At 44.9% G+C, this 25,694-nt stretch overlaps 1 protein-coding gene across 1 annotated transcript; it reads left to right on the top strand.

The window, feature by feature from the left end:
* Positions 1-13,199: 13,199 nt before the first annotated feature.
* On the top strand, positions 13,200-25,488 carry THEM6 (thioesterase superfamily member 6). Its single transcript, XM_043975291.1, is given in 4 exon segments — positions 13,200-13,462; positions 13,465-13,623; positions 13,626-14,222; positions 19,808-25,488. Coding segments are annotated over 4 exon segments (969 nt in total). The 5' UTR covers positions 13,200-13,360; the 3' UTR covers positions 19,919-25,488.
* The last annotated feature ends 206 nt before the right edge of the window (positions 25,489-25,694 follow it).

The following is a 25,694-nucleotide window of genomic DNA, read 5'->3' as shown; positions in this document are numbered from 1 at the left end:
TAGAAAAACAGGCACATTAATACTGTTGGAATACCTATAACTTGATCTTTCCATTCTGGAAATTGATTGGGAATTATGCCTAAAAAGTCACTAAATTGTAAATTACTTTGACTCAGCAATATTGCTATTGGGCTAAAGGCACAAAGAGATCAAAGAAAGAAAAAAAGGACCCATATACATACATATATATATATATAGACACACACACAAAAAATTACAGCAGCTTTTTTTGTGTTGGCAGTTAGGTGATGTAGTGAAGAGAATGTTGGGTATGCAGTCAGGAAGACCTGAGCTCAAATCCAGCTTCAGACACTTATTAGCTGTGTAACCTTGGGCAAGTCACTTAACCTTTGTTTGCCTCAGTTCCTTCAACAGTAAAATGGCGGTAAAATAGCATCTACCTCCTAAGGTTGATATGAGAATCAAATGATATAACAACTTATAATGTGCTTAGCACAGTGCCTGGCACATAGCAAGCACTATATAAAAATTAGCTATTATTATTTTTACTATGGGGGTGTACACCTACTGGGGTGTGGCTGAACAAATTATTGTATATACATATAAGAGAATACTATTATGCTGATCTTAGAACAGCAATCCATGAAATGACCAATCATGACTCCACAGCACTGATGAGTAAGCATGCTACAAACTCCTGAGAAACACACACACACACACACACACACACACACACAGAGGGGGGAGGAGGAGGGAGGGATAGAGATAGAAGGAGGGAGGGAGGGAGGGAGGGAGAGAAAGAGACAGGCAGACAGATAGACAGAGAGAAAGAGAAGGGGGGATAGACTCAAGATCAACGAGTCATACATTTTTGTATATGTGGCTATTTGTTACAAGAGTTTCTTTTTCTTTCCTTTCTCAATGGGGTAGGGACAGGGGGAGAAGGAGTGAAAGTATAAAAAGAAAATGCCTTTTAACTGGAAAAATAAAGTATATATTAGGCAGCTAGGTGGCACAATGGATAAAGCACTGGGCTTAGAATCAGCAAAAAGCCAGGGAGCTGAGCTGATCAATCTATTAGTTAGGCAATCTATTAGCAATAACCAAGGGCGACTAAGTAGTACGGTGGATGGTATGCTGGCTTGGAGTCAAAGACTCATATTCCTGAGTCCAAATCCTGCCTCTGTGCTCTGTGACCCTGGGCAAGTCACTTAACCCTGTTTGCCTCAGTTTTCAAATGGGGTCATGGAGAGTTGGACACAACTCAAATGACTAAACAACAACAAAGTATAAAGCACTTTAGAAATGAGAGAGAAGAAAAAAGTTCCCATCTACACCAAAATATTTATAGCAGCATATTTCCTGCTTACAAGATAAATTTCCATCAGTTAGGGAATGCCTAACCAAATTATGGCACATGAGTATAATGGAATGTTATGGCATCTTAAACAAAAATAAATGTGGGGGCAGCTAGGTGATGCAGTGGATAAAGCACTTGACACTGGCTGTGTGACCCTGGGCAAGTCATTTAACCCTTATTGCCCCGCAAAAAAAAAAAATCAGAGAAGTGTGAGAAGACTTCAATAAGTTAACAAAGCAGCCATTTATAAAATATCTGTCATGTGCCAGACAGGTACTGTGTTAGGTCTTGTGGATAGAAATTTCTCAAGGAATTGGCAAGGAATTGGAAGAGAGACAAGTATGCATACAGAGTATCCAAAAAGTCTTGGTGTGGTTTTCATCTCAGTGCCATCATCAATCCCCACTCCACCCCACCTCATCCTTCACCTTCAGCTTTTCAACTCCCTTTTTGGAATTATTTTACTCCACTAGAATGTAAGCTCCTTATGGGTAGGACTTTCTTTGTGTGCCCAAGCACTTAGCCCAGTGCCTGGCATACAGTAAGAGGTTAATAAATGCTTATTACCTATATACCTCCCTACCTAAACTATTTTTCTCTCCTTTCTTTCCTTTTTGTACTCTGCTACAAGGGATGATTCTTTGAGTAGGGGAAAGAGGATAGATATATTTTGAAATGAAGGTGAAGTAAACACAAAAGGTACCAATAAAACATGTAAAAAGAAATTAGGGCCAGTCGTTCTTTTTACTAAGAGGCAACAGGTTAGAGGAAATAGAGAATCACCTTGAGCCAAGAAAGGATGTAGGTTCAAGTCTTGCCTCTGATCTATACTGGCTGTGTGACCTTGGGCAAGTCATTTAACTTCTAGACACCTCCTTAAGACTCTAAATCACAAAGAAGGGGTCAATCTGCCTTGGTGGAAGACATTTCCTCATGGGTGAGTTCCCTGTATTAATGAAAGCACAAGCAATGTTAGTAATATAATTTTACCTTTCTGAACCTGTTTCCTCATCTGTAAAATGCAAAGAAAGAACTCTGCACTGGGAGGGACTGGGTCCTATTCTCAGTGCCTTGCACACAGTAGATAAATATCTACTTGCACACAGTAGGTAAAAATCCAAGTGTCTGTTGAAGTGAAAGGGCTGTGGGACATGCTCTAGCTCTAATAATTACTAGCTGGGGGGGCTGCCAGCAAGCCCCTTACCCATGCTGGGCCTCTTGTCAAAGAAAGGTCCAGCATCTCTCACATATGGGACTGTTGTGAAAGATACACCAGATAACCTTCCACTGCCCCAGCAGGGGGAGCTGTGCTATACAGAGCAGAGAACAGAGCACTGGGCCTGGAGTCAGAAAAGAGTGGAAGGGAACAAGCATTTATTAAGTGCCTGCTATGTTCCAGGCACTGTTCTAAACACTTATTAGACATTTACTAACTGTGTGACCCCGGACAAGTCCCTTAACTGTTCTCAGTTTTAGTTTTCTCCTCTATAAAATGGGAATAATAATAAGACCTACTTCCCAGGGTTATTCTAAGGATCAAATAAGAAAATATACGGAAAGTGTCCAGTTATTCTGTATATAGTTTGCTTTGTGTTTTCCCCCTGGCTCTGTCACTGAAGCAAACTGGTGGTGCAGCGGGTAGAGCACTGGGCCCTGATCAGGAAGACCTCAGTTCAAATGCAGCCTCAGATACTTGCTAGCTTAGTGACCCCGGGCAAGTCTTGGAACCTTTGTTTACCTCTATTTCCTCATCTGTCAAATGGGAATAATAATAACACTAATCTCTTAGGCTGTTGTAAGGCTCTAAATGAAATAATATTTACAAAGCACTAGGCACAGTGCCTGGCACATAGTACATGCTATATAAATGCTACTATGATAACGTTGATGATGTGACCTGGAACAAGTCCCATAGAATCAGAGAATCTCAGATTTGGCAGGGATGGGTGTTTGATTTGGTTTGTTTTACTCTGGTCTTTGCATCCCCAGTTGATGCTTAAAAAATGCACAGCATTTATGAAAACGTAGTAGGTACTTAATAAATGTTTGTGGATTGATTGACCTTGGAGGCCACCTAGCATGCCTTTCTTGAACATAGGACCGTGAATCTCATCTATAATATATTTGACAAATGATCCTTCTTCCTTTCCCCTTCCCCCAACCAGGTCTTACTGTTCCTATCTTTAAAGGGGAGACACTGTGACACAGCAGACAGAGTTCTGAACTTGGAGTCAGAAAGACCTGAATTCAAAATCCCCCATAGCTATGTGAACCTAGATAAATTACTTGAGCCCTCTGAGCCCTTAATTTCCTCATCTAAATATAATAAATAGCACCTACCTAACAGGGTTGCTGTGAGTATCAAATCTACTAAAATTCTGTATGTGTGTGTGTATCTTTGCAAACTTGACAGTGCAATATAAATGTCAGCTATCTTCATCATCTCATTCACATGAGAGAATGGATGGGAAAGCATTTTTAACAGAGACAGCAATACTGTTTGATGAAGAACTGTGAAAGGCTTGACTATTCTCAACAATACAATGATCCAAGACAATCCCAAAGTACTATCGATGAAACATACCATCTACCTCCAAAGAAAGAACTAATATTGATGGAACAGATTGAAGCAAGCTACTTTTCACTTTCATTTTTTTCTTTTAATCAAGTTTTCTTGTACAGAATGACAAATATGGTAATGTTTTACATAGCCATTATGTATAACCCATATCTGATTGTTTGATGCCTCAAGGAGGGGGGAGGGAAGGGAGGGAAAGAGGGATAAAAATTGGAACCCAGAACTATAAATAAAAATGTTTATTACAAAAAAAATGTCAAAGGGCTAAACCCATGTAAGAACAGTTGTTGTCATTAATATGATGCTTTTCTAACTATACTTCACTATGGGTGTTGAAATAAAAGGATTTCCCTCCCTGTAGGGGAGCTGGGGGGAGGGGGATGGCTAGGCCACCTCCTTCAGGAAACTTTCCTTCTCACCACCACTCCTTCCAGCTTCCTCAAACACTGAAAGTGACCTTCATCTCTTATCCTGGACCTCTCCTTTGCAATCAACAGATATTAAGGCATGTGACAGTTATGTGGGTAAATGCCTTCTCTTCCCTACCACACTGTTCCTTGAAGGCAAATGGTATGACATTTTGCATCTTTCTTTCTCCAGCCCTGAAGACAGTGCCCTGTACACAGTGAGTGTTCAGTAAGTGTTTGCTTCAGGCAATCAGCAAGGATTTATTATGTGCCTCCTAGGTGCCAGGCAGTAGGCTGGGAACCCACATAATAAGCACTTAGTGAATTCTTACTGACTTGTCCTCCTCTACTTCTCATCTCTCTGACCCTGTCTCTTTCTAGCTTTCTGACTGTCTGCCTTTCTCCTCTCACTCTTTTCTGAACTTCCTCCTTTATGCACATTTCTGTCTCTCTCCCCTTCTCTATCTCGACTTTTCTTTGTCTATTTCTGCCCATGTCTCTTTCTCCTTATTTGTATGTTTCTCCACCCTGTTTCCCCCACCCCATCTCTCCCATCCCTCTATCTCCTCCTCCTCCTTCTTCTTCTTCCTCTCTCTCTCTCTCTCTCTCTCTCTCTCTCTCTCTCTCTCTCTCTCTCTCTCTCTCTCTCTCCCTCTCTCCTCTTGCCTCTCTAATCCTGTCCCTTTCTCACTTTCCCTCTGAGTTGTCACTCACTGGTCCCTCCTCATGTTGGAATGTAGCTAGTCTCTTGCAAAAACCTGCCTGAGGATGCTTTTTTAAAGTTCACAGACTCTAGGTTATGGGTGCCTTCTCTAAGATAAAATACAATCCTCAGCCTGACATCAAAACCCTTCATGAATTGGCTCTCACCTAATTTTCCAGACAAATGTTATCTTACTCCCCATTCTATGCTCTTTCCATTGCAGTCACACTGATCTACCTTAATCCCTGAACCTGACACTTTATCTCACCTCCATGCCTTGGCACAGGTTGTGCTCCAGGGATGTAATATACTCCTCTCCTTCTACCTCTTAGAATGTCTGGGCAGCTGGGTGGTGCAGTGGATAGGACACTGGCCCTGAAGTTGGGAGTAATTGAACCTCACCTCAGACACTTACAATTCTGTGACCCTGGGTAAGTCACTTAACCCCAATTGTCTCAAACATCTGGGGCCATCTCTAGTCATCCTGGGCTATATCTTGCCATTGAACCCAGGTGGTTCAGGAAGAGAGAGCAAGGCTGGTGACTTTGCACAGCCCTCCCTCACTTAAATCCAATTCACTGCAAGTCATAACATCACCTCCCTGATGTCATGGTCCTCTGAGAATGAAGGACAAAACAACAACAACAACAACACAAGTCCAGTTTCCTCAAAGTTTGAGCTCAGGTGCCAACTCCCAAGGAAGGATGTTCCCCATCTCTTCAGTTGTTAAAGTTCTCTCCATCTATAACTTATTTTCTTATCTGGACTCATGTTGTAGTCCACCCCTTCCCCATGTCTCCCCCAGATTATAAGATGAAGAATGTTTCATTGTTATCTTTGTATACTCACCCTTACCTTGGTACCTGGTACAAAAGAAGGGATTCTGATCCCATAAGCATTTATTAAATACCTACTTTGTATAAGATTGTGTGTTAATTGCTGGAGATACAAAGTCAAAATGAATTCATAAATGTATATTTAGAAGGGTGGAGTCAAGATGGCAGAGGAAAGGCAGTGACTTTGCCTGAGCTCTCCCCAAGACCCTTCCAAATATCTTCAAATAATGCCATAAGACAATTCCTGGAGCAGCAGAACCCACAAAAGAACAGGGTGAAATAAGTTTCCAGTCAAAGACAACTTAGAAGGTTGGCAAGAAAGGTCTGTTGTACCAGGGTGAGAGTGGAGTACAGCCCAGCACAGGCCAAGCCAATATAGACACAACCCCAGTGCAGACCCAGTCCCAGTGAACCAGGAGCAGGTCTCTGGAGCCTCTGAAACAGCAGCAGAACTCAGCCCACAGATGGTAAGGGGGTCGAACAACTGGTCAGAAGGAGATTACAGGGGTCTCTTTGCTAGCACTGAGGCAGGAATCTATTGTTTTGCCCATACTGGTGGTGGAGCTTTCCTACCGTAATTCTGCAGCAAGTGGTCAGAGAGAAAGGTAAAAATCTAACTATTTCTAAGAGACCCCATCATCTGAAAATATTGCAAGCAGCCAGAAAGAAACAATTCAATTATCGTGGAGCCATAGTCAGGATAATACAAGATCTAGCCGCATCTACATTAAAGCCTAAGAGGGCTTGGAATATGATATTCCAGAGGGCAAAGGAGCTAGGATTACAACAAAGAATCATCTACCCAGCAAAACTGGAAAAAAATAGGAATTCAATGAAAGAAAGGACTTTCAGGCATTCTTAATGAAAAGACCTGAGCTGAATAGAAAATTTGACTTTCAAATACAAGACCCTAGAGAAGCACAAAAAGGTAAACAAGAAAAATAAATCATAAGGGATATTAAAAGGTTAAACTGTTTACATTTCAACATGGGAAGATGATACTTGTAACTGATAAGAACTTTTTCATTATTATGGCAGCTGGATGCAGTATGGTTAGAGGACGCAGGTGTGAGTTGAATATGAAGGGATGATATATTTAAAAAATAAAATTAAGGGGTGAGAGGAATGTACTGGGAGATATATATAATATAATTATATATATATATTTTAAATGCTCTAACTATTGATTGAAGAGATGTGGGTCAAAACAATTCTGGGGTATTACCTCATACCTATTAGATTGGATAATAGGACAGCAGAGGAAAATGACAAATGTTGTAGGGGATATGGGGGAAATGAGACAATAATGTACTCATGGTGAAGTTGTAAACTGATTCAAACATTCTGGAACTATGGCCAAAGGGCTATAAAACCATGCATACATACTCTTTGACCTAGTAATACCACTACTAGGTTGGTATCCAAAAAGAGATTAACAAAACAAAAAGTTGAATTCAAAATTGAGGCAATGCCCATCAATTTGGGAATGGCTGAACAAATTATGGTATGTGATTATGATGGAACACTATTGTGCTATAAGAAATGATGAGGGGCGGCTAGGTGGTGCAGTGGATAGAGCACCGGCCCTGGAGTCAGGAGTACCTGAGCTCAAATCCAGCCTCAGGCACTTAACACTTATTAGCTGTGTGACCCTGGGCAAGTCACTTAACCCCAATTGCCTCACTTTAAAAAAAAAAAAAGAAATGATGAGCAGGATGCTATCAGAAAAACCTGGAAAGACTTACATGAGCTGATACAAAGTGAATTGTACTGTATACAAAGTAACAGCAATATTGTAAGATGATCAGCTATGAATGACTTAGCTATTTTCAGCAATACAGTGATCCAAGACAACTCTGAAGGACTTATGAAAAATGCAATCCATCTCCAGAGAAAGAACTGATGGTGTCTGAATACAGATTGATGCATATTTTTTTTAGTTCCTTTTTCTTAAGTTTTTTTGACTGTTTTCTTTCACAACCTGCCTAATGTGGAAATGTTTTACATGAATACACATGTATTATTGAATTGCTTATGTTCTTAATGGGGGGGGGAGGGAGGGAGGAAAAGGATTTGGAACACAAAGTTTTAAAAATCAATGTTAAAAATTGTTTTTACATGTAACTTGGGGAAAAATGGAATTCTAAATAAATGGGAAAAATAAAGAAATGTATGTTTAATTAACTCCAATTGAAATGAATCAATGGGAAAAGGGACTTGCAAAAGGTCACAAAGAAAAATGGTGATGAGCCAGGACTAGAATCCAGATCTCTAAACCCCCAATTCAGGGCTGTTATAAGGCTGTCCTTCCACGTCCCTATTTCATTTTTTATTTTTGAGGCAATTGGGGTTAAATGACTTGCCCAGTGTCACACACCATTTGTCTATTTTCAAACATGAGGCCCTGTCTGGGCAAAGAAGGCCCAAGAAGTAGGAAAGAGATTGCCCTCGACAGGTTAATAAGGAGTTTGTGGACCACTCCTGCTCTTGAAGAACTTGGGGCTGGGACCTCAAGGGTGATGGAGAGATCAAGAGGAAGGGGTCTCCCACAGTCTGGGAGTAAGAAGAGGGTTGTTGGGGGCAGCTAGATGGCACAGTGGTGAGGCGCTGGCCCTGGATTCAGGAGTGCCTGGGTTCGGATCCGGCCTCAGACACTTGACACTTACTGGCTGTGTGACCCTGGGCAAGTCACTTAACCCTCATTGCCCTGCAAAAAAACCCAAAAAACAAAACAAAACAAAAAAGAGGGTTGTTGGGGGCCCCAACTATGTGGATTTTTGCTCAGTCATCAGCTCTAGCTGCCTGCTGTTCCAAAGATTTGATCTGCTTCCACAGAGCTGCACTTGGGAGAACGAGAGCAAGAATCAGAACCCTAAGGAAATAGAGAGGCTGGTAGACTTGTAATCCCTTAGGATGCAGTCAAAAAGAAATTAGGCAACAGTTCAACTCATGAAGAGAAGTGTAAAAGGATGGACAGGCAGGGTTTCCGGTTTGGGTTCATCAAGGCATGAAAAGTGATAGGATCAGGGGATAAAGGATATTCAAAAGTAGAGGCTATTGTAAAATTGAACTGTTTAGCCAGAGTCAAGACTAAGAAGAGAAGAAAATAAGACCAGGGTATAAACGGTAGACTGGAGGACCAGGGAAGAATACACAAGGAGTACAAAAATCAGATTGGATGAATGAGACAAAGGTATTGATGGAAGGACTGGAGGCTAGAGGTAGGTAGGAGGTCAAGAGGTAGGGCAATAATGGGTGATTTTGTGGTCATCTAATTCAATCCACTCATATTACGGATGGAGGAGCTAAGATCCAGAGAAGGGAAGGGACATATGACAGAGCTAGAACTCATACCTTAACTGGAATTTCCTCTACAGTATTCCTGGCAATAACAGTCATTCAGCCCCTGCTTGAAAAGATCCATTGACAACCCATTTTAATTTTAAGTAACTTTAAGTATTTTCTTAAATCAAGACTATTATTTAAAAAAAGTCAAGATTTTTCTAAAATCTGCCTCTCTGAAACTTTCATCTGTTGCTACTGGTTCTGCCCCGGGGAGGCCAATCTAATCACACTTCCAACTCACAACTCCTTGATAAATACTAGCTGAATAAATTGAGACCTAGAGAGAAGTGACTTGCCCAGAGTCACATAGCAAGTCAGTGCTTTATTTTAATAAAAGCCAAATATCCTGACTCTGGGGCATCGAGGGGTGGCACAGTGGATAAGTGCCCTGTCTGGCATCAGGAAAACTTATCTTCCTAAGTTCAGATCTGACCTCAGACACTTCCTAGCTGTGTGACTCTAGGCAAGTCATTTAACCCTGCTTGCCTCAGTCTGCTCATCTGTAAAATGAGTTGGAGAAGGAAATGCCAAACTACTACAGTATCTTTGTCAAGAAAACCCCAAATGGGGCTACAGAGTCGGACGCGACTGAAAAACAATGGAACAACATCCTGAGTCCAGATTAGGCTCTTCTTAAAATACAGTTCAGATCATGATACTCCTGTAGAATCCCACTAACTGATGAACCTCACCCCCTGGGCAAACCCTAAGGTTCCAAAAGAAGACTGTGCCAGGAGCTAAGTGGAGGATAAGAACTACTGACATTTCCATAGATTTTAAGGGTTTACAAAGCAATTTGCACACATCCCCTTATTTGTCCATCCCAAGGACTCCGGGTGGTAGGTACTATTTTTATGCCTATTTTACATATAATAAAACTGAGGCTTTGAGAGGTTGGCTGAGTGATTTGCTCAAGGCCATAGGGTTGGAAAGTGTCTGTGGCCATATGTGAACCCAGGTCTTTCTGACTCCAAGTCCTTTTCCTTGCCAAGGACAAAAAGGAGGTTATAGGGTTTAGAGCTACATTGCGGAACCTTAAAGATTCTCCAGGAGGGAGGGCCAAGACAGCAGAGAAAAGGCAGTGATTCACCTGAGCTTGCCCTAAAACCCTTCCAAACAGCTTTAAATAATTCCATAAGACAATTCTTGGAGCAGCAGAACCCTTTTATAAAAGAATGGGGAGAAATAATTGTCCAGCCAAAGACAACTTAGAAGTTTGGCAGGAAAGGTCTGACCCACAGTGTGGAGCACAGTCCAGTGCGGGCCACCCCAGCACTGACCCAGCCCCAGCAAAGGAGGAACAGTCCTTGGGAGCCACTGAATCAGCAGCTGCAACGGCTGCTTCTAGAGCGCTCAGCCCATAGACAATAAGGGGGTAGAACAACTGATGAGGAGATTACAGGGGTCTTTTTGCTAGCACCAAGGCAGAACTCTGTTGCTTTGCCCATACTCAGATCCAGGTCACAGTCCTGGGTGGCAGTCCCAGGGAGAGAGGGGAAGGGGGAGGTAGAATGGTGCAAATTATCTCACATAAAAAAGACAAGAAAAAAGTTACAGTGGAGGGGAAGATAGGGAAGGCAGGGTGGAGGAGTGATGGAACCTTACTCTCATCAGAATTGGCTGAAAAACGGGACACAGTCAACTGGGTATAGAAATCTATCTTACCCTACAGGAATATAGGAGGGGAAAAGGATAAGAGGAAGGAAGTGATAGAAGGGGGAGCAGACTTGGGGAGGCAGTAGTCAAAAGCAAAACACTTTTGAGGGGGAATGAGGTGAAAGGAGAGAGAATAAAATAAATGGAGCAGGATGATAGGATGGAGGGAAATACACTTAGCAGCGATAACTGAAAAAAATTTTGAAGCAAGTTTCTCTGATGAAAGCCTCATTTCTCAAATGTATAGAGAACTGAGTCAAATTTATGAAAATAAGAGTCATTCTCCAGTTGATGAATAATCAAAAGTTATGAACAGTTTTCAGATGAAGTAATCAAAGCTAACTAAAGCCATATGAAAGGATGCTTTAAATGACTGTTGATTGAAGAGATATTAATTAAAAACAATTCTAAGGTGCTACTTCATACTTGTTAGATTGGCTGATAGGACAGAAAAGTGTTGAAGGGGATGCAGAGAAAATGAGACATTAGTGCACTATTGGTGGAGCTGTGAACTTATTCAACCATTCTATAGAGCAATTCGGAACTATGCCAAAAGGGAGATAAAACCGTGTATACCCTTTGACCTGGCAATATCACTGCTAGGCCTGTATCCAAAAAGAGATAAAAAACAAAAAGGATCTATACGTACAATAATATTTATGGCAACTCTTTTCTGGGGGCAAGGAATTGGGAAATTGAAGGGATGCTCATCAATTGGGGAATAGCTGAACAAGCTGTGTTGTGTGGTCATGTTGGAATACTATTGTGATATAAGAAATGATGAGCAGGATGCTTGCAGAAAAACCTTGAGGGGCTTACATGAGCTGATGCCAAGTGAAATGTACTGTGTACAAAATAACAGCAATATTGTAAAATGATCAGCTCAGAATGACTTGGCTATTCTCAGCAATAGTGATCCAAGAGAATTCTGAAAGACTTATGATGAAAAATGCTATCCATCCCCAGAGAAAGAACCAATGGAATATGAATACAGACTGAGGCATACTTTTTAAACTTTATTTTTGGAGGGGTTTTGGGGGGGTCTGTTTTCTTTTAAAACATGACTAATATGGAAATATGTTTTGCATGACCACACATGTATAGCCTATATTGAACTGTTTGCCTTCTCAGTGAGGGGGATGGGGAAGGAGTGAGAGAGTTTGGAACTTAAAGTTTTAAAAATGAATGTTACAAATTTTTACATGTAATTGGAAAAAATTTAATACTAAATAAATGTTTTAAATGCTTTTATAAAAAAAATATTCTCCAGTCCAGGAGTTCTTGTTTGTCCTTCCTTCTCAAAAGGATCATGACATTGGGAAATGATGTCATGACTTGCAATGAATTAGATTTAAGTGAGGGAAGAGTGTGCAAAGACACCAACCTCACTCTCTCCTCCAGAGCCATCTGGGTCCAGTGGCAAGATATATATCAGGACAACTAGAAACCCAAATGTTTAAGGCAATTGGGGTTAAGTGACTTACTTGCCCAGGGTTACACAGTTAGTAAGTGTTAAGAGTCAAGTGTCTGAGGCTGGATTTGACTCATTACCTCCAGGGCCAGTACTCTATCCACTGTGCTACCCAGCTGCCCTCCAGGAGTTCTTAATCTTTTTTTGTGCTCTAGATCATCAGTCTGGTATAGACTACTATGGGTTTCTGCTTACATTCATATTTGAAGGAAATGCGATAAAAATGCGATTTTCCGCCATCCTTGTTGACAGATCCCCTGAAATCTATCCCTGGACCCGTTTGGGGGACATCTATGGATCCTAAGTTAAGGACTGGAGCTCTAGCCCAACCTCATCATTTCACAGAGAAGAAAAACTGAGGCCCAGGAAAGAGAAATGACATGCCAGAAGTTACTAGGAGACTAGCTAGATAATCATTCTACTAGGAGCCCCAAGTCCTAGTACCAGCTTTGGCATTAACTGACGAAAGTAGATTGGATGATCTCCAAATCTCCTTTCAGTAATAATGATGGGGGTGGTGGGGGTGGTGATGAATAGCTGGAATGTACATAGTCATCCTTACAACAATCCAGTGAGGCGCTACAATTTTATCCTTCTCTCCTATTGATCCCTTCTTTCGAGAATATAACAGGTTACAATTGCCCCAGGGTCACTCAGCTCATGAGCATCTGAGGCCGGTCTATCCATTGCATCACTTAGCTGCCAATGAAATCTATGCATTTTCTGACTCGGAATCTATGCATCACCTTATTAACCCTCCTTAGGGAGTGCTGTGCCCCACCCTGAAATGTATTATCCATTCTGGGGTGGGGCCTAGCTTCTGGACAGCTGCATTCTCGGGGGGGGGGGGAGGTTCGCGCGCTGGGCACGCTGGACCAGCAGGTCAGGGCCTCAGCCTGCAGCAGCAGCAGCTCCCGACTTGCACACCCAAGAGAGGCTTGGAACATCCCGGAGAATCATCGGCCTGGGAGGGCCTGAAGTTCCGGGACTCTGCCGGCAGGTGGCACCGTGTCTCTCACACTGCCGGTGGGAATCTGGCGGAGATGGGACTCGGGGCTACTGACCCCAGAGCTCCGACGGAAAACGAAAGCCGGCACCACTGGACCCGGAGGCGGAACGAACCAAGACTGGGAGGGGCGGGGGGGTGGAGGGCGAGAGGAAGGGCGGAGCCACGTTGCGCGGGCCGCCCAGCCTCGCGCTTCCCCCCCTCGCCCGGCTTCCGCGGGTGGTTTCTCCCATGCGCCGCATTCGCTCAGTGTCTCTCTCTCTCTCCGGTCTCTCTCCCGGTCCCCAGGCCGCGGGGGGGCCCCCTCGCCGCCGGCGCGCGCTCGTTCTTTGGCTCGTTCTCTCGCTGCCCGGCAGCCCTCCGATCCGTCCCCGCCCGCCGCCGCCGGGATGCTGTGGCTGCTGGTGGCGCTGGGGCTGGTGGCCGCCTACTTCTCGCTGCTGGACGGCTGGTACCTGGTGCGCGTGCCGTTAGCTGTGCTGCGCGCCCGCTTGCTGCAGCCGCCCGTGCGCGACCTGCTGGCGGAGCAGAGCTACGCGGGCCGCGTGCTCCCCTCCGACCTGGACCTGCTGCGGCATATGAATAACGCGCGCTACCTCCGCGAGGCGGACGTGGCGCGCGCCGCGCACTTGGCACGCTGCGGGGTGCTAGGGGCCCTGCGCGCGCTCGGGGCGCACGCGGTGCTGGCCGCGTCCTGCGCGCGCTACCGCCGCTCGCTGCGCCTGCTGGAGCCCTTCGAGGTGCGCACCCGCCTGCTCGGCTGGGACGGCCGCGCCTTCTACCTGGAGTCCCGCTTCATCAGCGGCCGCGACGGCTTCGTGTGCGCGCTGCTTCTCTTCCGCCAGCACGTGCTGGGCACCACGCCCGACCAGGTGGTGCAGTACCTGTGCAAGAGGAGGGTGAGCGAACCCCTGCTCCCCCTGGGTCGGACCCTCCCTGGCGCTCCCGAAGGCGCCGACGCTCCCCTCCCCAAGATGGCATCCCCCAAGCAGACCTTCCCCCGCCCTCTAGAGCCCCCCCGGACGGCGCCCCCGCCTGTGCCAACACCCCTTCTAACTGCCCCTCCCTGCATGCGCCGGGATCCCCACCCTCAGCTCTCCATGCGGGTCCTGTGTCATACTCCCAGCAGCCTCGACCCTGTCCAGTCAGGCATCCCTCCCCCTCCAGCCTCCTGATTCACATTCCCCCGGTACCCCCTGCCATCCCCTAATAGCCCAGGGCAGTCCCTTTAGCAGAGGTCTGTTGGGCCCTCATTTCTGAGTGTCTGCTGCTCTCTGCTCAATCCTCTGCCTCCTCTGCCCCTACCTAATTATCCCTTCCGTGCTCCCCATCACCACTACTATCTCATTGTCCTCTTCATCTTAATTTATGTGCCCCATATGACCCTAGCATGTTAGGGCTGGGAGCTCCTTTAGATCATAATACATAGGGTGTCAGTGCTGGGACCTTAGAACACAGAATGTCAGAGCCAGGATGGACCTTGGAACGTAGAACTGACATTCTAGTAGCTGAGAGGGCTTTTGGTATGTAGAATGTCCGATCTGGAAAGGCCCTTGGAATGTAGAACGCCAGACCCGGGAGAGACATTTAGCTATAGAGTTTCCTTTTTTTTTTAATTTTTGGTGAGGCAATTGAGGGTTAAGTGACTTGCCCAGGGTCACACAGCTAGTAAGTGTTAAGTGTCTGAGGCCAAATTTGAACTCAGTTCCTCTATCCACTGCGCCACCTAGCTGTCCTCGGCTATAGAGTTTTCTATCAATTCTAGTAGCTTCTTGACTTGTCCTGCATAATCTTAAATGCAGTCACGCCCATGCCAGTTAAGTGTAATGGAATAAAGTCTAGACTCTGGAACATAGAATTCCAGAGTGGCCTTAGAATACAGAAGGCTCGTAATAACCTGCTATGTTCAAGACCTTGTGCAGGTCAGTGGGAAGTAAAACCTGCCAAGGATTTGGCCCTCAAAAAACTTACTCAAGTGGGGGAATTTCGGAATATACCCACAGAAGAGACTAGAAAGTAATTTGAGGAGGGAGGGAGCCTTAACTACTGAAGGGATGGGGAAATCTTTTGGTAGGATGGCAATTACTATGGACTTGGTGTCAAATCAGACTGGGGTTCAAATGGTAGTTATTAATTATATCTCACTTGTGACATTTATTGTCTTCTGTGACAGTTGGCAAGTTACCAAACCCTTCTGTGCCCCATCTCTGTGTTGAATTATATATAATGATAATATATGTAATATACTATGTGTAATATTTTACATATATTTACTTTATATATTTATATATATTCACATACACCTAATTGCTTTACTTTACATGGTTGTTAGGTGATGAGATGACATGTAAAGTGTTTCTTAAACCTTAAAAGGCTACATAATTATCAACTGTTATTATAGGATATAGAAAATCAGAGCTAGAAAGAGCCTTAGAACACAAAAAGTCACAAGTTTTAGGGACATGTGAATGTGAGGCCTGGGAGTTACTCTAGGAGATAAAACCAGCAGTCCACAGCAGACTTGACCAAGGTCACAAAGAATGTTCAAGGCAGAGGCAAGCAGGAAGCCCGGTGTCTTGACTCCCTGAGGGTCCAGGGCCCAGCAGTGTGACTTAGGACAGATAAACTGCTAGGGCAGACTGTCAGGGGAGGGAGTTGGATTATGTAATCGTAGAATGTAAGAGCTGGAAGAATCTCTAGGGATCCTTTCACATAACCTCCTCATTAGAATTCATCAGAAAAGCCTGTGTTGCTTCATCTTTTTTCAGTTGCTTCTCCTGGTACCCCACGTGAGGTAGATGTATTTATTAGTGATCAGGGCCAATTTATGGAGGAGAAAACTCAGCCCTCCTGAAGGGAAATAGATGGTTAATGAGATCCAGATAGTAAGTAGTAGATCACAGGTCTCTTGATTTAAGACTGGATTCTTCCATGATGTTTAAGCAAATTATAGTATTTCAGGACATTTGAGCCGGATATGTAATTCTGAGCAGTGCTGAGTTTAACCTGCTGGGTCTGAGAATGGGGAGGAGAACTGAGCCCAAGGTCAAGGAATTTCCAGAATCCCAGAATTAGAAAGGACTTTAGAGATTATCTAGTTCAACCCAGAACTGGGCATAAATTCCCTCTGTACTGTCCTAAGTCAAATGAGATAATAACAATATCACTCTATTATCTCATGCTTTAAGCTTTGCAAAATATTGAACAGATCTCCCATTTGATCCTCACAAGTGCCTTGGAAGGTATGTGCCATTTTTATCCCCATTTTAGAGATGAAGAAACTGAGGCAGGCAGAGATGAAGTGACTCGCCTAGAGTCACATGGCTAGTCATCCTCTGAGGCTGGATTTGAACTTAAAGCTTTCTGGACTCCAGTCCCACCATCGGAGTTGGCTCCTTGCTCTTGCAGACCATTCTCATTGTTAGGAAGTGCTTCCTTATGGTAAAATCCGCCTCTCCCACTTATCCCCGCCAGTCCTGGTTCTGGTTGTGGTCACACGGCTCAGTGATGCCCCTCCAGCTATTTGAAGATAACTCATTCTCCCTAAATTTTTTCCTTCCCACACTAAATATCTTCAGTACAACTTCTCTTCCTGTGACACTGTTTCTAGTTATCTCAGCCTCCTGGTCACCTCCTGGACACCTCAGAAGCTCCTTCATCTTAAAATGAGGCACCCAGAATTGTGCTCAGTGCTCCACCTGCGGTCTCACTGGGGCCGAGGACAGTGGGATGGCTGCCTCCTTTCTTGTGTCTTCTCTGTATTTCCCAGTGCAGCCCAAGAGAGCCAGTTAACCTTTTTGGCTCCAGTGTCACATTTCTGATTTCTATTAACCCCAGTTCTTTTTCATATAAATGCGGATGCCTCTCCCATCCTGTCCTTCAGTTGATTTTTTGGACCCAAGTGTGGCACTTTTCATTTGTCCCTGTTGAAGGCCACCCTAATCAAAGGAATCCTAGCTTATGGGGATCTTTTAAGACCTCAGCCGGGTTATCCAACACATGCTTGGTCATACCTCTAGACCTTGTGTCATCTGCATCGGTGCCTTCATCCAAGACAAGAGTCCTTAACCTTTTGTTGTGGACCCATTGGGAAGCCTGGTGGAACCTAGGGACCGCATCTCAGAATAATAACGTTTTCTGAATAATTTAAGGACATGCTAAATTTCAGTTAGATGTTAGTAAAAAGAAAGATGCTTTTGTTTTTCCATTCAAGTTCATGAACTTCCAGTGCAAGCCATTTTCATCTCGAAGCCTCAGTTTCTTCCTCTGTAAAATGAGGGATAGTAATGCTTGAATGACCTGCCTTGGGCAGTTGTGAGGAAGAAACTGCCTCCTTCAAATACCACGGGTGGATGGATTGTATTTTATCATACTCCCCCTGCCCCAATCCCCAAGCACCTAAATGAGTCTCCTTAGTGACCTTAGAAAAGGGTGGGGGCTAGGAATAGGGAGAAATCTCATAGGAGGCACAGTGGATGGAGCACCAGGCTTGGACTCAAGTTCAGATCCAGCCTCCAGACAGGGGAGAAGACTCCCCAGGGATACTTGAACTGGTCCTGAACAGGGGACCAAGGAAGGTCAGTCCACAGACCAAGCTTCAGGTTTGGAGGAAAAGGAAGCCTCGGGCCCATGCAGAAGAGTTTAGCTGGGGTCAGGAGTGCACTTCCACCAACCTGAGTTTGGAACCTGGAGCACTATCTTGACGGCCTTCAACCACATGCTGTGGAGTATCAGGAGCGGTATTTATAGGGGTGTTGAGATTTTGGGTGGGGAAGGGGCTCCATGAATGCAGTATCATTCAGGCGCAGAGGCTGGCCTTTTGTGCAGGGTACAGAGAGAGGCTGGTGGCAGACATCTGTCATCAGTCCTGAGCAGAGTTGGGGAGTGCTGTGACCCAGGCCCCTCAGGAGCCGGGTGAAGATTTGTCCAGCGGCCGCCAGAGAGAGGTCAGCAAGCCTGGCAGAGCAGGGGGTTTTAACCTGAAGCTTGTGAACCTGGAGTTTTAGGGCTTTTGAGGGGTTATCTTGATAACTGTATTTCAGTAGAATCAGTTTCCTTTCTGCCTGGTACCTAGTAGGTGCTTGGTAAATGTTTATTGTTCGATTGTAATCCTACGTGTTTTATTTGATACATAAAAACAAAATTATTCTGAGAAGGGGAACACAGGTTTCACCAGATGGCCAAAGGGGTGCATGTCACAAAACCGGTTGAGAATCTGGATTCTTGTGTAGTCACAGAGTTCATCTACTCTAACTCCCTTATTTTATAGATGAATAAACAGTGGGGCTCAGAGCTGTTAAGTCTTACCTAGAGTCACAAATGGGATTGGAATTCAGGTTTTCTGATTCAAAATACGATGCAAGCTCCACCTGGACCTCTATCATCTCTATGGTGCAATAGGGAGAGAGAGTCCTCGGTCTAAAGTCAGGAAGGATCTGGCCTCAGAAACTTCCTAGCTGTGGGACCCCCAGGCAAGTCTTTTAACCTCAGTCTTCCTCAATTTTCTCTACTGTAAAATGGGATTGGACGTAGCACCTGCCTCCCAGGGCTATCATGAGGATCAAATGATATAATAATTGTAAAGCCTTTAGCACAATACCCAGGCACATAGTAGGTATTTAATAAATGCTTGTCTTCCCCCATCCTCAGGAATCTGAGTTTTCTAAGTCTATGCTGTTGTCTTTTTCTTTTTCTTTCTTTTTTTTTTTTTTTTGGGTGGGTCAATGAGGGTTAAGTGATTTACCCAAGATCATACAGCTAGTAAGTGTCAAGTGTCTGGGGCCGGATTTAAAATTTTTATGCTATTTCTATCTTCCACAAGAATCAAGGATGATAAAAAGTGTGTTGGATTTGGAAATCGTTATAAAAAGGGGGAGGTTAAGTTCATGGATCCCCTGAAATCTATCCATTAATCCCTAATCTAGGCCAATCCCCACCCCCTTCATTTTATAGAGGAGACCCCAAAAGAAGAAGTCACTAGCCCAATTTTAGGGTAATATAGGTCTTATGTACCCAGTGATAGGTGGCAAGTCATTCTGGGATTCAGAAGCAGGTTTCCTGTCACAGATTAACTTCTTCTGGGCCTGGGCAATCATTGTCACTCATAAGTAGGGGACAAAGCCCTGAGCCCACCCCCAGATGGCCCATAGACCAAGGTAGTCAGCCAGGGCTTCCTCGAGGAAGAGCTAGAAGTCCAGGGGCCTCCATGGATCAACAACCAGGCCTGGGGAGGGGCAGCTAGGTGGTGCAGTGGATAAAGCCCCAGCCCTGAATTCAGAAGGACCTGGGTTCAAATCTGGTCTCAGATACTTGACACTTACTAGCTATGTGACCCTGGGCAAGTCACTTAACCCTCATTGCCCTGCAAAAAAAATAAAATTAAAAAAAATAATAAAAAAAGAAGAAGAAGAAGAAGAAGCCAGGCCTGGGGACCACTGCCAGGACCCATTTTGACCCTCACCTATCTGCTTCTCCTCTCCCACAGGTGGAGTCTCCTGAGCTCCCTGAGGACCTCCAGCACTGGATTAACTACAACGAAGCCAGCAGCCAGAAACTCCGGGCGGAATTTGGTCTCAGCAGCACCAAGGATCAGTAACAGGCTGGCCCCTGCCCTCCCCCTGGCCCTTTCCTTGAGGAAGGAATGCCAGGGTCCCTGTCACTAATTTATTTTCTACACGTTTGCACTTGTCCACTGGGGCTGGGAATTCTCAGGGAAGGGATGGAGGAGGGCAGGGAGGCTTCTGTCTAACTCCCTACCTGGGCAGGGCCAGATTTGGGTGAACTGAGGAGAAAGGAAAGGTCAGTCGGGGCTGTCATTCCCATTTTACAGAAATGGAAACTAAGGCCCAGCAGACTTGACCAGTTTCACAGCAAGTCACAGGCAGAACCACTGGCACCTGCGCCTCTCAATTCCCAGCCCCAAGCTCTTTCTGTTACTCTATCTATGCCTTCTTTCCTTGATTTCACTATTTATGCCTCCTATGGGGCTTTATTCTTGAAGTGAACAAGCTAACGGAAAAACCCCCTCACTGACTTGGGGTCATGGGTTTGAATCTCAGGCTCTTTCATGATCTCACTGTATGACTGAGGAAAGTTCTTTCCTCTTTCTGGGCCTCTGTTTCCTTTTTCATAGGATTCAGAGAATTCGGGGCTGGAATAGACTGTGGAGACAAGTCTAGTCCAGTTGACCTTACAGAGGGGGAAACTGAGGCTCAGAGAAGGGCAATGCCTCCTATAAAAGTTATGCAGGGAGTGAGTAGTAGAGCTAGCAGTCAGTGCCCCTTTGTTCTACACCATGCTGAGAGAGTCCCGCTTGTAGGCTTCCGAGGCCCCTTCCCACCTCAGACACCCACGGAGTTGACTTTCCCAACCAGACAAGTCTTTTCGCTCTCTCTAGCCTGAGTGGGGGCCCAGAACTGCTGTGTGAGTCTCTCTTCGAGGAGCAGGGGAAGAAGTGAGATGGGTGGGCAGCCACCTCACCCTGCCTTGCCCTGCCCTGCCCAGCTTTCTCCTCCGTCCCTCAGACACCTGAATGTAGCGACCAGGTCTCTCTCCTCCACAGGCTCCCCTCCAATAAGCACTTTATGGATGAGACTCTATGTAATCCACCACACTAGATCCGTGTCAAGGCCTGTACATTTCCACCCATGCATATCCCCTCTTCCTTCCAGGGAGCCGATGCTGGCATGGGGTCAGCCAAAACTAGGAGAGGGCAGGGCCCAGCAGGGCCAGGGCTAAGCCCAGTGTCTTGCTTTTCTAACAGGAAGAGGGGAGCTGAGGGCCCAAGCAGAACTACTCGCTTCTGGTGTCCAGGCCTACCCTCCAGCACCACCACCTCTCCTTTCCTTGTGGCTGCCCCGACAGGTGCCCCGGGCATCGTGCGTCCCAAGCTCTCTTTCTCCTCCATTACCCCAACCGCTCTCATCCCCAGTCTCATAAAAGCTGCAGTCTTTGTGTTTTATTTAAGAGAGAGATATTAAAAGATTTTAAAACAAAACATCCTTAGTAGCTGATGTTCTCTTCATTCTTGGAGTCTCCTTGTTTCTGATCCTTAAAAGCACATACATAGAGCTAGACAAGTCTTTGCCCTCCCAAGGAGATGGAAGCTTTTTTGGTCTCACCGTTCTCTCCTATCTCAGTAGTTCTTGAAGGTCTTTCCTCCATACCCTTGCTATGATAAAGGTAATAGGGATGTTTCCACTTTGCAGGTTGAAAGAACAGGAAAAAAATCCCCCAGCAATTATGGGGCAGCTAGGTGGCACAGTAGATAGAGTACTAGCCCTCAAGTCAGGAGGACCTGAGTTCAAATGCAGCCTCAGACACTTATTAGCTGTGTGATCCTGAGTAAGTCAACCCCAATTGCCTCAGGAAACCCCCCCCAAAAAAAAAACCAGGTTCAGAGCCACAGTGACTTCTGAGGGTCACCCAGGGGGTGGGGCAGCTCAGAGAGTGTCCAGCATAGACTTCAGGTGTCTGCACATGTAGAAAGCAGTTTGATGTTAAGTGTACCTTCCTGTTATACAAGAAATGCTGGGAATCTGGCAAATCCTTATGAGAAATTACCTTGAGGCAAATGCATCACCTGCCTGGGAATCTATCTTTAGGCATATTGACTTTGAATCAGTAGAGGAACTGAGGGGTAAATTGGGGCAAATTTTTTCACTTCAGTTGAACCCTCTGCCAAAGTTCTGCTGGTGTGCTATGAGCTACAGTACACTCAGAGCTGGGAGAGATGCAGAATTTGGAGAGGTTGTGCTTGGCCTCTTAGAGACCCCAGTGTGGGAAGATGACACCCACACAGGTAATTTTGATGCATCATATTACATAAATACATCAGAGGGACAAAGTGTTATGTGAGATCTAGGAGGGAAAGAGATATCAGAGAAGCCTTCCTGGAGGCGGCAACACTTGAATGAGTCTGGAATGCAATACTAAGCAGTGTGATACAGGGATAGAGAGTCAGCCTCGGAGCCTGTAAGAGCAGGGTTCAAATTCTGCCTCCCATGGGCACTGCCTGGATGACCAGGGCCAAGTCACAGCCCCAGGTTACTCCATAAGGTTAGAGTTGAGTTCCTGATATATATCGTGGAGGGAGTTTCCAAACATGAAATCACAGATCTGGACCAAAATCAAGGAGTGTGGGTACAAAGGAGGTAAGACAAGGAGGCCATTCTAGGCCTGGTCTGATAAAAAGCATGGAGACTTGAGAGAGCAGGGTGTGTTGGAGCAGAGTGCGACACAGGAGTGGGGAAACCACCATACAGCAGGATTATTCCCTGACCCCATACAGAACATACATTCTAGTGATTGAGGCAAATTCTGGATTCCCGTTACTGGTGCCAGTCTTTCTTGTGCACACACCAAGTAGGTGCTTGATAGTCTCTGAATTGCCCCTCTCTCTGAATATCCCTCCCCTTCCTGACCCCCCATCAAACCTCAGCTATGTGTCTGGATCACCTGAAATTCAAGTCCCAGCTTTGAAACTGACCAGCTGTGTGACCCTAAGAAGTCACCGTTCCTTTATCTATAAAGGGGAAGTGCTGATGTTCCCTGCATTCTACCAGGGTCTGTGAGGGAAGGGCTTTGCAGACCCATAACACCTCATGCTTCAGCAAATTGTGAAATTTGGAAAGCAGAGGACCTATAACTCCTTACTCTGCTGCTTGCTTACAGCCTTGGGGCAAAGGGAGGGATTTATTTCCTTCTTTCCTTTGGTCTTCAGTTATCTGTCAAATGGGAATCATAAACTCTTATATTTAGATCTTGAAGGGACTAACAAGTCCCCCTACATTGTAAACCTTAAAATACTGTTGAAATGAGAGTTGATCTCATTGGTGACTTTGGGAAAAAACCAACCAAACAAGACAAAAAAAAAAAAAACCCTGAAAACAACAGCCTTTTCAGCTCACTGTGGCTTTTAAAGCAAGTTCTTAAGATGCAATTGGTCTGGAGTTCTGGCAGAAGATTCATTTGGACACCGCCTCCCTCTCCAAAGTGATTCTGAGCTGGGATCAGCTGTCCTGGCACCTGACAGTGCTGGAAGGCCTTGAGAGCCCACCTTGGCACACGCCACCTCATCTTCATACATGTGACTGTGAGCCTGACTCAGCTACATGCCAGAGGAATCTCCATTTTAAGATTGGCAGCAGGTTTTGGTGTGGGGCTCCAAGAACACCAGCAAAGGGACTCAGTGACTCAGGATGATTAGAGATGGTGGACTTGAGGGTAGTCTTGTGAACACAGTGGGCCAGAAGACCTCCAGGGTGTTAGTGTGTCCCTTAGGATGTCAGTTACCCATTAGCCATTTCTACCCACTGAAGGAGCACACAAGTTGGTATCCTCTAAAACTCAGTTACTGGTGTTTGTTGTGTCTGACTCTCTGTGACCCCATTTGGGGGCTTTATTGGCAAAGATCTTGGAGTGGTTTGCCATTTCCTTCTCCAGCTCATTTTACAAATAAGGAAACTGAGGCAAACAGGGTTAAGAGACTTGCCCAGGGTAACACAGCTAGTAAGTGCCTGAGGCCAGATTTGAACTGAGGAAGATGAGTTTTCCAAACTCCAGGCCCAGCACTCCATCCTCTGCACCACCCAACTCTCCAAAAAAGCTGTGTCCTGGGCCAAAACGTCTTTCATCCCATCCAGGTTATGGTTTTGTTGCACAACCAACTCAATTTCCCACAACTCTAAGAGGAAACAGTCCTAGATTGGAAGTCAGGGAATCTTGTGTTCATGTATAGGTGCTGTCGCTAAGTGGCCAAATGACCTGGAGCAAAGGGTCAAAGAGATGACATCCTTTCTTGAGCTTCCCTGGGCCCCAGATTTTTGCAAATTGCATGATCTTGTGTACCTATTTCAGGCTGGGCCCTAGGAATAAGCACTGAAGAAAGTTAGCCTGGAGAAGAGAAGGCTAAGTGGTACTTCACATTAGACTTCAATTACTTGAAAAAGGGTGTTCAGGGAACCAGAGATTAAATTGTTTTGCTCAGCCCCAGAAGGCAGATCCAGTAAGGGAGAGTTGGACACACTGGTAGAGGCTGGTGCAGGAAGCCAAGTTTCCTAATTGCTCAGTCGGTTGGCCTCTAGGCTGCCTCAGGGTGTGGCAGAGTGGTCACCTATAGGGGATTTTCAAGAGAAGCTCTCGCCTCCTAGTAGAGTAGCTTCGACCAGGCACCCTTGGATGCCCTTCCCAATTTGTAGGTTCTAATTCCACTAATCTTAATTCCATTCAAATTTCAAACTCTGGGAGGAAAGTGTCTGATTTCAGGAAGCCGAAAAGAAAGATTTCCTTCTCTGAGACTCTGGGTATAACTTCAGTGTAAAATGAGTCAGGCAAGGGAACATCTAGACGGTGCAGTGGAGAAAGCACCAGCCCTGGATTCAGGAGGACCTGAGTTTAAATCCAGCCTCAGACATTTGACATTTACCAGCTGTGCGACCCTGGGCAAGTCATTTAACCCTCATTGCCCTGCCCCCCGAAAAAGAAAGAAAATTAGTCAGGAAGTAATTAATATTTTGAAAATATATAGGGTTATTTTTTTAACCCTTAAACAGTTGTGAAGGGTCTTTTTGCTTTAGTGATCTGCAGCCAGCATGCCAGCCTCTTCTAATTCAAGGGACCTTTTCCTCCTCCCCCACCCCCAGAGCCTTCACCTTTCACCAGTAAGATCCTAGAACCCCAAGACTTCTGGACTTGTTTGGGTCCCTGAACCTGCCTGTCAGGCCTCTCCAACCCCTGCTCATCTGGATGCCTATCTAGATAACTAGATGCCCCAGTCTAGAATGGTAAATGCTCTCTGATCTCCCTTTTCCCTTGTCTCCACAAGCTCCAGACCTTGAGTGTTTCTCTCCAGGTAATCACAAGAGGAAAGACAACTTAATTCATAAACCTCCTAGAAAAATTCTGCCCAAGTTCAGACTTGGACATTCTGAACTTCTCCTTTCTAGAATTTCCCAGATATTACTATTGTGATTGTGATTGTTGTTATTGTTATTATTATGGACCTTAGCAATAATTTATTTCAGCCTCATTTATTATTTTTCTTTTAAAATTATGAATGTAAGCATCAATAAACATTTTGGTAGTCAAAGAACAAAGAAAGTTGTATATGGAATGTAAACTGTTAGAATTTGTTTTTTTATAAGTGTATATTAAATTTAACAAGATAGTAACAAAATTCCCTGTTTGTCCCCTTCTGAATATTTTTTGTTTTCTTCTGTGTGTTTTAAATGTTTTATTGATGCTCTTTTAAAAATTTTACTTTTTCCTGGAATTTAATGAACCCTCAAGTGCCTTTCCATATACAAAGCAGAACAGAAAAAGAATATTCTAGGGGAAACTGTGGATCTCCACTGTGAATAGTTTGCTTTTTT

The sequence above is a fragment of the Dromiciops gliroides genome, chromosome 1 (assembly GCF_019393635.1).
Source record: "Dromiciops gliroides isolate mDroGli1 chromosome 1, mDroGli1.pri, whole genome shotgun sequence".
Taxonomy (NCBI): domain Eukaryota; kingdom Metazoa; phylum Chordata; class Mammalia; order Microbiotheria; family Microbiotheriidae; genus Dromiciops; species Dromiciops gliroides.
Note: the sequence above shows the minus strand (reverse complement) of the source record. Positions and strands in the feature narration are given on the sequence as shown.